The 13,906-nt window shown below is 37.8% G+C and overlaps 1 protein-coding gene across 1 annotated transcript in view; it reads right to left on the bottom strand.

The window, feature by feature from the left end:
• Positions 1-347: 347 nt before the first annotated feature.
• CAMTA1 (calmodulin binding transcription activator 1) overlaps positions 348-13,906 on the bottom strand; it is a 527,355-nt gene continuing 513,796 nt past the window's right edge. Inside the window, exons 21-22 of the mRNA XM_089502107.1 lie at positions 9,995-10,025; positions 348-380 (exon numbers count right to left, since the gene is read on the bottom strand). Coding sequence (XP_089358233.1) covers positions 348-380; positions 9,995-10,025 — 64 coding nt within the window. The remainder of the gene's footprint in view (positions 381-9,994; positions 10,026-13,906) is intronic.

Consider the following 13,906-nt stretch of genomic DNA (forward strand, 5'->3'; position numbering starts at 1 on the left):
CGTTAGAATTCAGCCCTATGTGAATCACTCAACTCCCACCCAAAGATCAGAGTACCTTTCCATCAATCCCCCCATGGCACCGTTTATTTCCCATGATTCAACCGAAGATTAAATTTCAAGACGTCTTGCTGAACAAAGCAAAATTTGTCCATGAAAGTGCAAATGCGATGACCAAAAGATTACTGTTAAAATCCTGCAGGCGATTTTTCGAACACTGCAGTGGTTTTTTTTTTTTTATTTGTTTATTTTTTTTAACTATTTTTTTTGTTGCATGTCTCTGCTAATACAGAAAATGAGAACAGTCCGAAGAGCGCTGTCACATTGTTAAGGGACGTTGTTTTATATCTTCAAGTTCCTTGGCCTTTTTCAATTCTTTCACTCTGAAAAAGAAATAAATAAAAAAAAAAATCAAGATTGACGTTTTTGACAACATAATGAAGAAACCTTAATTCCGGTATTAGGAACTATGACATCATTTGAAGCATGCATGTTGATCGTATTCAATGCAGGGCTTTTCTAAAATGCTGCAGGATCTTACAAACAAGGCATACCAAGAAAGACCTCAAAACCTTAAGATGACGTCGATAAGACCTCCATATTTATTGTGAGATTAAAGACAGTTTGGCAGAAAACCATCTTAAAAAAATATTAGAAAAAAATGTATAATTTTGTTATTTTTGGCAAAATGAATGATAATATGCAAACGTGCTAATTTAAAGTATTATATCATACAGAAGCTCATGAATGCTTGCAATGTACATGGAGTAAGAAGCTTGAAGTTGAAAATAGGCAGACTGGAATGGCCAACTGGTTTTTCTTTGCCATTTTTATCCTCTGGAAGGTGAAGTATTGGTGCAAACCAAGGTTTGACACAATTGAAAATGTTGCGTTTTGTTGTAAAGATTCATTGAAAATATCTTCTCAAAAGATGGGCCAGTCATGGTACCATCACATGGAAGGTGGCACAGTCCTGCGCATACTGAATACTTGATGGCTATACCGGCTTGCTCCGTCACAAATCTTTACATATTCCCTAAATAAGCTTGGTACACGCACATAGGAGAGGTAGAGATCCGGACAACCAACCCTGGGAGGTTCCCAGTAACGATAATGATCGCTAATGTGATCAAACATCATTTGTCTTCAGATATCATGTTACCAAAATATTTCAAGCTTTCAAAAGAAAAAAAAAACTACAAACCAAAATCAATTGCTAAATACCCAATATTGAAAGGTAGCCTCCCTTTAATCAAGGCTTCCTTTTAATTTTTATCATCAGTAAAGCGATTTACTGGATCACTGAAGCTACATAAATCTTTCCAATCGATGTAATTGTTCTGATCTGAAGCCCTCTCCCTTACCAAACCCTAAAAAGACAGCCTGAGCTAACAATACGGGGGAGAGAACTAAATGAGGGGCAGGGATGAAAAAGTAAAGTTACATGAATAACAGAATCACTAAATCTGACGAGGACATAAGAGCTGGCAATCCTTTTCCACCCAGAAGGCTCCCTCGTTGACAGTGTATAATGTCACACAAGCACTAATAGTATCATGTATACATTTTCTACTAGAAGAGCTTACTGATTAAGTTAATTTTGCTTATACCCATACATCGCTATGTTATATAAGTGATGCTCTCCAATGGGCAAGTTTGTCAGAGTACCAACAAGGTATCGCATCAAAGTCTATGGAAAGGAGAATGGATGGAAACTTCCATAACTAATGGCTTGTGAGCAGGGTTTCTTGGCAAACCATCACTTGAGGATCCACATTAAAGTTGGACAATGGGATGGTCCTGCTGGGCTGGCCAAATCGGCCATTTGAAACTAGACCGCTTCGAATTCGACAGACTGTAGCCCAGTCTTTGGCATCTGGAACACCACTGGTGTAAATCCATTCTACAGCGAAGACGGGCCAATAAAACTCTTCATACATGTAGTTACAACTGGAATGGCCCATGTCTGTGTTTATGGAGAACATGGTGCTTTTAGATATTTAAATTAGTAATGAATTTATTGTATCCCACCACTTACCAGATAATCAAAGGAAAAAAAATATATATTAGAGATTATTGAAGTGATTACATATTGTTGGAAAACAGCTGTACCGTGACCAATTCACTGCATTAGCAGCAAATATAAAACTAGTTTAATTATATATATATATATATATATATATATATATATATATATATATATATATATATATATACACACAGTTGTGTATACTGGCCAATGGGCCAGGGGGACCTATTACCCTTGTGGTAGTACTAATAGGCTATACAGTCTACTAAAACAATTTGTTTCGCTCTAGGTCACCTATACACAATATATTAACCAATTTCAGTTTGTTTGCCATGAAGCTGGTTGGAATATTATAACATGGCATGAGAACTAAATAGGATAATACAGCATACCTCAAACATGTCTGTGTTTATCATATTAAAGTAGGTCATATAGTTCCTCTAAATTGCAATATATATATATATATATATATGCATTTATTACTTAATTTCTCCCTATAAGCAGGAATGATGAATACTGAAGCCATTATAAAGCATATTACCCAGGAATTTGTTTGTTTAGCAATAAACAATCTTTTTAACAGAGCGCATGAAATACGCGTTATCCGCAGCCGCTCAGACGTTCACTTTTAATGTAATAAAACAAATAAATTCCCTGGGGTGTTAGTTGAATAATGTTAGTTTGATTTGATGATTCCTATGTATAGCGAAGCTACAGTGTCAAATAAAAAGTAACCAGGCCAGTCATTGTAACCCCTTCACTGCTGGTTAGGGCCGGATTTCAAACCTAGGTAATATATTAATTATCGAATGTAATATTGTAGATTTTCTGCTGGGCGAAGCAGAAATAGAGATCCGTGGGGCTTCCATGGGGGGAATAAACCAACAAGATCCAAAAGCAGGTGTTTTGCGAATTACATAAAAATACATATTCAGAAGGTGCAATATTTCATACCAGTTTATTGCATTTTGAATATTTGCACTAGAACTGGGCAAATAATAGTTCTTTTGGTGATATAATAGGCAATAGATTTTTCATGGCATTTAAACCAAACATTTAGGTTGCCATTGAAACCTCGTTTCCAGATAATCTTCATAAGATATCACAGGGACATATAATAATTAGGGACAGAGGTCACGATTGGCGTAATCTGGACACACTATTCTAATAGCACCCGTAAAAAATAAACAAATACATTATATTGTGCTAAAAAAAAATCCAGCCATGAAGGGGTTAACAAGTGAATATACGGCACAGGGAGGGGGGAGTATTGCAGTTTAGGGGTCAGTTATGAAGATAAGATACATCCCAGTTGGACTGAGATGTCTTGTTAAGTTACCTGTTGCTCTTAGAGCTGAAATGTTGGGTGGGGAATTTGGGAAATTTGATATCTTGCCATTTTCCAGAAATCTCATTAGGAATGCAAAGTAATAATGACAAAAATGCCCAGTAAGGAAGACACCTCTGAGCATTCTTTCTGCAATTTAATACACACATGTTTGCTCCATAAACATTCAGACCCTGCAAGAAGTAAACGAAAGAAAATTATTTATTTTTTTAATTTAATTTTCAATATTTCAACACAAAAAATCCACAAAAGTATTTATTCAACAGGCTGACATAAACAGCAATTTTAATGGAAAAAAAGTTATTCAATAAAAATTGTAAAAATTAGATATATTTTACAGTTATTTCCCCTCAGTATGATTATTTTAGCTTTTTATTTTGCCAGGCTTAATTTTTTGTTACTCTTTTCAAGTTTCCCTATTATTATTAGTTTTCTTCTTTTTTTAGTTTTTAAGAAATAATTACAGGTTATTTCATGGCAGAATTAGTTATTAAGTTTAGGAATTGTTTTAAAATGAATTTTGTATTTAAGAAACTATAAAAAAAAAGGTTTTCGGTGTTATTGGATGGCGCCTTCATTTTCTGTTTTATTTATTGATTATTTTTTTTATTTAAATAAATCTTTGTTAATAAAAAATACTGAATAATCAAAGTTATTATAATCACCAAAAAATAAAATGCTGGATAGATTTCATTTTTAAATAAAAATACACGGTAGCTGGGCCATAGCAACTCTCTCCAGATTGTAAGCACTTTTGAGCCCTCCTTACCTTTTGGTTCTGTAAGTCCATATTGTTTTCATATTGTACAGAGCTACGGAATATGATGGTGCTATATAAATCAATAAATAATAGTAATAAATTAAGTTTAAGTGTTACTGAGAGCTGTGATTAGCAAACCTACCATCAGGAATGGACTGAGGTAAAAATTGACCAATGACACGCATGTGGCTGCCTGCTGGATATATGTAGCCACACGCTACATACGTTGGACCAGCCGCGTATGATAAAGGTCTATGGGAGGTGCATTTGCTCTGTGTTCCCAATGGCCAATCTGGGCCTATCTTCCATTCTGTTAAGTTAGTCCAACATAATGAGTTTAGGTGGAATCATTCACTTGTCCTATCTGATGGATCCTAAAATAACTGGAAAGTCCAACTCCAACAAAAGACGGTACTTTGGGGCTGTCTTATTAGGAGAACTCATAGCGCCTGTTTAAAACTGCCAACATGATTGCATGTTCAAACCAGGTAAAATCAGCAAATGTTTATAGTAAGAAAATACAAGAAGGGTACAAGCTTATCTCTACAGTGAACAGACAGCACTTACATAATTATAATGCTTAGATTTCCTCTACACGTACAAGGGAACCAACAAGCTCAGACATACCTTCTCTCTTTTGAAGCCCATGGTGCCATGCTTCGCTGTCCAAATGGTGAGGACATGAGGGGGATTCCGAGGCTACTTTTTTATATGTATTTTCATTGGTCATTTCTTTGGTGCCCCCAAGTGTAAAGGAGAGAACAGATTTGGATCTCCTTGCTCACTGTGGCTCGATGGGTACCAACCACATCTCACTGATGAGACCCATGATGGAAGAGATATATGTCTGAGATTGTTGGTTCCTTTGTCCAGAGGACATTTGACTCTCATTTTGGATCTAGACTGCTGTAGTCTAGAGCGGGTTAGTATTATATGATGAGTGATATTTGTTGGAGACTCTGCTCAGTTGGCATTCACCAAGGTAGTCTTTTTAAGAGCTGGATGTTCTTGGATGACATAGCCTGACTCTCTTACATGTTTCCTGTTTTCTTAAACACTAGACCATTCCTGCAAGACCTTATACAATTAAACACATCTACATCTATAGTCAGAAATGTATAAAGATTTCTATACATTGCCTTCCGGAGTTTTGGGCATCCCATCCACCAACGCCCCTAATAATCGCTATTACAGAGTCTTTTGGCTTTGTGGATACCATGCTGCCAGCTTGTAGCAGATCTTTTTCTTGCTGGTTACATTTACTTCTCATTTTATTTTTTGAACAGTGCTTTGTCACAATGTGTGTTTTTTACCGGCAAAGATAATGATGAGGAAGATGGCCTGGATTGGCATGCAGAAGCGTAGTTTTTTTGCTAGTTCCTATTTAGTGAAGATGCCCATTGACAGGACAGAAAAACATAATCTTACTTCCCTTTAAACAAACAATGCAGAAGATAAAACCTTATCTATATTCATGTTCATTTATAACCACTTCACTGATTCTCCCATTCCCTGAAACAGAACATTTATATCTACTTTTTGTTATTATTTTAATCAATGGTATTTTTCATGTAATTAGATATTTAGTTTAACAGAGACTTAAATACACATTACTTTGAGTTAAAGAAACTGCGAATATATTTTCTGGTCAGATCTTATATTTTTGTATTTTAATATACACATTTCGGCTAAATAAATCTACAGCGATGCTTGATGAACACCGGTGACCCCTGGCTTATGGCATGTTGCCAAACCACTAGAGCCCCAAGGTTCACCGGAACCATCCGTGCTTTAAGGGGCATAATGTGGCACAGCAAGATCCACAAAACTATCTCGACCGGCTGTCTCTCTGAAACAGGTTGCCACAACCTGGATGATGGCTACATTCGGCATATCGGGAAAAGATCTCAAAGAAGTTTTATAGTTACTTTTACAATATTTCGCTTGACGTCAGGGCAGCTGGAGCGACCTTGGGATAATATCAAAAAAGTTCACTAAGTACAGTTCTAAAGCAGAAGTTGGTGGTAGATTAGCCATGCTCTCTTTTTATAAGGGCAAGACAATTAAGGGGTTCATTTAGAATAACTGGGGTCCGACTCAAGATCCGCATATCCCGCTCTGCTTGCTCAGGATGCAATTATTTCCTGCCAGAGCTGTATGGAAGATGGGTTTCCTTCTCAACAAAAGAAAACATTTGAGGCATAGGTCTGGCGTGTGGAAGAAATAGAACTTGTCCCATAAACTCATCTGGAAACACAATGACCTGCGGAAGTCTGGATTGGAAAACCTCACGCACTATGACGCACAGGGTATCTCTCTGTAAGCATTATGTGCTAAAGGAAGTAGCAGCGGTGATCATTTATTTTTGTTGCCCTTTTCTTTGGTCTTTATCTCTTTTTTAGGAGCAGATCATTTAAATGATATGGAAGGGTTTTTGTTACATCAGTCACGTAAAAGGTAGCTGGACAGGTCTCAAGTTTAGATCTTTTTTGGACATCTGTATTTGCATGACATATTTTTAAGGTGTATTATGACAAATTATTTTCTAGAGTTATCTGGAAAATCATAACGGTGTATCAATTTTCTGAAAAACAGCAATGGGCTTGTAGAAAAGGTATTCAATGCAAGGCTCTGAATTACCTAATTCTAGTCCAAAACGTTCCGCTCTCTTGCTGTTACTTTGTTATTGTTTTAGTGACGACATCCGCCAGACTTCCTAAGGGATGCCGTTAATCACTTCTATTGTTCTAGTTTCATGCAAGGTTCTTTGTATTTTTGGAAAACAAAGCAGGCTTCTATTACTGGTGCTACATGTAAGAAGGAAAATTATACGCACTTTCTTGGATTTGAAAGGTGGGGTGGGATGTAGGTTTGGGGATAGTTGGTCACCAACTATCCAACTAACCTGTGCTAGAATACAGCTTCTAAGATGATCAGGAAGACAAGAGTTTAACTAAGCATTATGATTCCATGATTGCAACGCATGAGAGCTGGATTGCCAAAAATATTCCTCAACCAGAGCATTTTAATGATTTGGCCCCAAAACACCTGGTGTGAAGAAAAAGTATTCTGTGATGGGTCAGTGGCCTGCTACAATTAGTCTCGATATAAATATATATATGTATTGTAATGATTCTATAAACGTTTAAGGTACACTGCGCTTATGTCCTGGTTAAAGTGCTAGATGGAGAGGCAGCAGTTGCAGTACTCCCCTTCAGCCACCAGATGTCCCTACTTATAGGATATATCTTCCAATATGTAAGATTTTTATATTTTTCTTTATATTTTTTGCTATTATGCTTTCTTATAGTTTGCTCTTTGGACATGATAGGTAATGCTTTTCCACCCCCTTGTTACCATTTCTACGCTTTGTCTCAAGGCTTTAGCAACATTCCTGAAAGATGTTATTGGCCGGACCCTAGAGTTGCAGAGTGGGGCATCTTTGCTCATGGACTACACTTAATAGCAACTTAACATCATTCTGACAATCTATATTCTTTGGGACATTATATACCTTAATGCGATTGACCTTTATGTATGGAAATTTTTTGTTCTAACCTGGGAAACCCGATGATCTCCTAGATGATCCCGCACTATTATTCTTCCTACACTACGATCAGAGAAAGTCAAATAAAAGACAAATGGAACAATTCACACCACCCAACCCAAACAAAATCATAAAGTTTAACTAATTCTAACCTAACTAACTAGACAGTTTTCCTATGTCAGCCCCATAAGCTTTTACAAGAAATGGAAATAAGGAAGCACTGCCAAACACTAAGAAGACAAAAAATGAGTAGGTGACTTCCCACAATTAAGGAACATAGGACAGATTTAATACGTCACTACATATAGTGTCTAAGCATGAGTTGAAGTACCCGACAGATGCAAATTCCCTGTACAGGTCCCTATGAAAGGCCAACTCGGTGAGCTTCTCCTGCAAGAAGTCCTGAGCTGGCCCTATGCATGGTTAAATAGGTGAGATAATCTCTCCAATGTAATGGTGCTAACCTAATTCTTACTTCACCAGAAGCTCTCCGGGGTTTGGAGATTCACAATTATTAGTGAAGTCTACCCCACCGCAATCTCTTACCCCACCGCAATCTCTTACCCCACCGCAATCTCTTAACCCACCGCAATCTCTTAACCCACAGCAATCTCTTACCCCACCGCAATCTCTTACCCCACTGCAATCTCTTAACCCACCGCAATCTCTTACCCCACTGCAATCTCTTACCCCACCGCAATCTCTTACCCCACCGCAATCTCTTAACCCACCGCAATCTCTTACCCCACTGCAATCTCTTACCCCACTGGCATTTTCCGGCAAACCCCCTCTCGAGCGAATAAACCTTAAAAAGTGTATTAAAGCAGTTATGTTTGAGCACCACAGTCCCCTCTAAAAAGCTTTGATCTCTTAGTCCTGAGTAAATACTTTTCTATTTTTTGTTAACATTGACATTTATTTAACACTCCTCTCTCTTTTAAGACCTCAATTCTCCTGAGCGAAGTTGCTAGAATAAAACAAATCAAGAATATTTAAAATCTGCACTTGCTAAACATTATAGGTTATATATATATATATATTATGGTAAACATATGGTTTGGAAAATACACGTAGAATTTATTAATGAGAATATGTTAAAAAAAAAAAAAAAATACAAAAATATTTTAATATTTGAATTTAAATTAATGTAACAGAAAAAAAATATTTTAGTATGAATATAACCAGACTAGGCTAGTGGTGTACATTTCAGGCAAATAAATAGCAATACGGCAGCAGTATGGGTTCATAGAAGCTGGAGTGAATGGATTGAGGCCAATGGGACCCGGACGCTCTGTCTATGATTAAATGCCTGAATACTGAAACATGTCAAATAGTACCATGTATATGTTGATAAAACAACATTCTTCATCTTCTCTTTTAGATTTGTTGCTCCAATGGTTTTATGAAGTGACTGGCTATGTGCTCAAAGTTTCTTAAGCGTATTTAGAAAAAGGTGAACAGAAAAATCCTCACTGATGACCTCATAACACAATTTAAATATCTCTGAACAAACTGCCTACTGTTCTGAACACAAAAATATGTCCTACACTTTATTTTTAATTGGCAGGTACATTTTAGAACAATTCTAATTCTTAATTCTGAAAATAGAAAAAACGTGATATAAACGTTCATTTTTCTTTACGCCGGAGATCTTTCGTTGCCTTTTGTTGTCTTGGAATGAATTTTCTTTTATATCCTAACACAAATAATCATCACATTTTGTTTTGGCATAAAAAAAAAAAATCCACAATTTTTTAATGTATACACATGCATGCCATTATAGATGACGCGCGCCTTTTGGCAAGACACACATTGGGCTTAATATTTGGAAAACGAGACCATTGAATCTTAAGACATTGTATCAAGTCTTACAAAGTAGCAGATAGAACAAGCAAATCCTAAAATTAAAGAAAAGAATCGATATTATGTCTAAGAAACAAGCAAGAAGGTTGATTAAAATGGTTATTATTTCAGTGCAAACTTGCTAATGATCCAAGAAGCCGGTTCAAGCCTCTGTTTTTTATTCCACCAGTTTCATACCACCATTTTTTTTTTTTTATAAAGCATGCCTGGTGATGACACGGTCTGGTAGACCAACTCATGCAGTTCTGTTTCTAGTGCAAACCCAAGTGCTTTACTGGGGGGGAAAAAGCATTTGTAATAGAAAATGCAATAAAATGCTTTCTGTTGTTTCCATACCAGATGGATATGAAACTCAAGGGCACATTTCTGGCTGCAGGCCCATGCAAGCAGGCACAAAGCAACGGGTTAAATATGGAAAAGAGAGAAACTGGCTAGCAAAACTAAACTCACCCTTTTGTACAGTCTACGGTCCACCAGAGGGCTTTAGACAGCAAAACAATATTAGCTATTAGCAAAGAAGACGTAATAACGGGAGAAAGAGCCTGTATGCACATAAGCTCCGTCTCTGAATATGTACGTAGGCATGTTTGTAAGAAAGGAAAAGTATACATGTGATAGGCAAAGTCATTTCGTTTTCATATCGTTTTAATAAGTAGTTGTACGTGCATGCGCTGTACAGAGCAAAGACCGATGTTAATCCATAGAAAGACTGAAGAGAAGACGAGCTTCGAAAAGAAGATAGTAAAACCCGCATGCAATAATAGACATGTGTGTGTATCTGTAAATAATATATGCAAGCAATTCATAGATCAGTACCCAAAACAGCGGTTAGAAAAGACATTACTCGTACATTATGCATTATCTGCTCCGAAACCAGGGGCCGATTTACCTATTGGGGGATCAGGTTCCTGGGTGCACCGTTTACCTAATGTGCTGGTTAGGAAGATCAGAGGGGAACCCTAAGTGTGGACTCAACTGTGCCAGCCTGGACTGGCCATCTGGCAGACCGGGCAAACTCCTGGTGGGCCGCTGAACGACAGCCCCTGGATATGCCCGATCGCCAGCATAAAGCCATAGGGCGCAGCCGTGCATACCCAGCCGTCGGCCGCGCCGCCATCGCCAGTCCTGGTGAATCACTGAGAGGTTATGTTTAAAGAGACAGTCTACTGCCCCAAACAGCCTCATTATTAAATATAAATGCACAATAAAAAACATTACCCTTTAAAATGCAGTTTTTAACCTGAAAAACACCTACTGAAGACGCTGCATACCACTTCCCCCTGATCTCAGTAATTGGCACTAGGTTTGGCTGTCCATCACTGGCAGTTTTCTGCTCCCATTGAAATTGCTGGCTGGCAGTGGGTATCTGCGCATGAGCGCTGCTGTACCGGAGATCTGTTGAATGGAACACAGCTCCTGCATGGCAGGTACCCGGGGAGCAGAGAAAGGCAGCAACTGAATAGAGAAGATTCTGATGAATCCTCCTATGTATTTATAAGTGAAAATGCTAAGATATAAGGTGACACTCACTATGTGCATGCGGTGGCCGGAGTGTACCTTTAACGTCGTTCAGTGGCATTTGCCACGGTCTGTTCTATTGATGTACCCCAGCCAGCTTCCTCTATGAGAAGGGGTAGGTTGGCCTTAAACGCATTTTAGTTAATACCCCAGGATCTTTATGCTGGGGAGACCGGGAACACACGCTAAAGACTTCCAACTATTTCCTCTCTCTTCTATTATTCTATTCTTCAAGTATTATTTTTCTCCTTTGCACAGAGAAAGCAATCGTATAACACAGTAAAGGTTAAGTAAATTACTTTTAGATAAATTGACACTGTTCAGACATAAAATTGGAAAATCTTCCTCCTTTATTTGCTCTCCAGACAACTACATAAAATGAAGAAGCTGAATACTAATTTCTGTAAGAGAAATGAAACTCGACTTAGTTCAGGAGTTTTGCGGCCAATCGCGATACCGCAGGGGCAGGTATTATGCTCTATACTGCAATTAACAGGGTGGGTAAATGTCAGAAACTGAGTGACATCATGCACTGGTCCACCAATGGTAAGTGGGCTGCAACATGACATCACTGGGTGTTTAGCCCATGGAACTCCCCTCTGCCACTTAATAATCAGGATATGAGCTGGGAGAACCACGTCATAAACTCAATTTTCATGACTGTTGGCAGCTATGAAACAATTCATGCTTCACTGGGTCCTAGAGACCTTTATGATTACAAATTACAGATTGAGTTAAACTTCTAATTATTCTGCTCTTTTCCGTAAAGGGTGTGGAAGCCCAAATTATACATGTTACCTGTGACACAAAAATGCATGTACGATATGCCATTATTTTTTGGGGGCACAACTGATTCCATTCCTTTTCTCCTCTGATCCCTTCTGTATACGGATCATGAACTTTTTATGATTTCATTTTCTCTCCCAAAGACACAACGGCTCACTACAACTTTGGTGTTTTACAGTACGTGATAAACCTTCCTTTCAAACTTTACGTCAAGAAGAACCATGATATTCTATTGAGTAATAAATCTATGTCGTCGTTTGTCTATAGCCCATTAGAGGCAGTGATTATAATTATGGCAGCTACCGCATTCTCCAAGGAGTCCACAGCAAATCCACGGATCATAATGATTATTTATAATGCGACTTGCTGCACACCTAAAGCCTCGGTCTAACGGACGCTATTATTCCTTTGTTCTACGCCAGTTATTAATCCTAATCCTCATTCCTTTGCTGTTCTTTTACTTTGTCAAATGAAGACTAACTGGATTTATCTTGCCTTTATGAACAGTTGCTTGAATTATGTAGCAATTTGTTTTGAAACAGAAAATTGATACCATATTCCCAAACCGACAAAATTCTAATTCCATTTACTAATAAAATATTGTTTTGTGGCAGAATATACTATAATAACAATTTTCAGCATTCCTGGAGCCCTGGGCCACTTCAGTTCATTTACAATTCTATACATTTTTTTTTTTTGCATTTTCAGTTTGGTTTATCACGTGCTGTGGAAAGGAGATATCCAAAAAAAAGACATAAAATGAAATCAAAATTAAAATAAAATTGCAGAAAAAGAGGGAAAAGCTGCAGTTAAATAATCAAATCTGCAGTAAACTGGATTTCGGGTATTTAGGAAAACTCTTTGCTCTTGTATAAAATGCATCTTTTGAGATTTTAGTCCATATGGTGTTCTACAGAGCAGTGGCTTTCAGCTCCCTCCATCATAAAGTTTTAGTAAAACTGGGATTTCTCTACTGCTTTTCGAAATCTGGAACCTGGTCCTTCCTTGTACCTCCAGAAATGGACCAGCAATCTCTGCACTAAATTAGTTGAGTAATAGAACAAACTAGGGTGGAACTTTTTCTAAGTGGTCAGAACCTTCTATTGGCTGCTATGGAGAGAACTTTGTTCCCCCTGATATACACATAATCCCCATGATAGTACATAGGCTCCAGAAATTAGCACTGTGGCTGGGAGCATTTTTCTTGAAATGCCAGTAAATTCACCCTGTAAGCACATCTGAAACATCACATGGTCCAGGGGCATGGTCCTTGGTCATTTACATTTATTTCAAGTTAGGAGCCCCCTTAATGCTATATATTGGTTAGAAATCTGATATGATTATAATATTATCTACTCTTTATCAGTGTAATAAACTGATTTACTCTTTCCAGGTATCATTCTTTCCATTTGCAGCTCCACACTTTTTTAATCAGCAAACCAAGGTGGCAGGGGGCAACCAAGTGCATTATGATCTACTTGGGGGCGGGGGGGGGGGTCAGTCTAACAGCCAAGGGTATATTTTAAACTTATTCTAGTTCACTGGTCCTAACGCCAGAGCAAACAGCTGAAACATCCATTATTGAAACTTTTTAACTGGATAACTATTTATACCCAGCCCTTGATGATAAATTGGGATAAATTGCTGGCTTTTAGACTGGATATGATGTTTGTGCTCATTGCCAAAGACTTGAGACTTGCACCAACACCATCCTCTTGCCACATTAGGATCTTGAGATAAGGATAAAGATGTTGGCTCAGCATCGTGCAAACAATATATTTAGACTGCTAATACAAAAATATGATCTCTTAAACCAACCTTCCCTCCCCAAATCCAATTACATATATTAGAATATGTCAGATATATCACAGCTTGGTGTCCCGACATGGAGGTCCACAGAAAGTTTTCAAGGTAGGAGCAAAGACAACACTCTCGCCTTCATTTATTTTGACCTTTTCTTTTCAGACCTCCACATTTCTTGAATATTCCTCCTTTCTTTTTTATCCTCTAATCCTCTAATCTACTCGCCGTTGCTAAAACTGGCAGGCGAGATGGTGC

The sequence above is a fragment of the Sceloporus occidentalis genome, unplaced genomic scaffold (genome assembly GCF_023333645.1).
Source record: "Sceloporus occidentalis isolate IW3139 unplaced genomic scaffold, rSceOcc1.0.p SCAF_193, whole genome shotgun sequence".
Taxonomy (NCBI): Eukaryota; Metazoa; Chordata; class Lepidosauria; order Squamata; family Phrynosomatidae; genus Sceloporus; species Sceloporus occidentalis.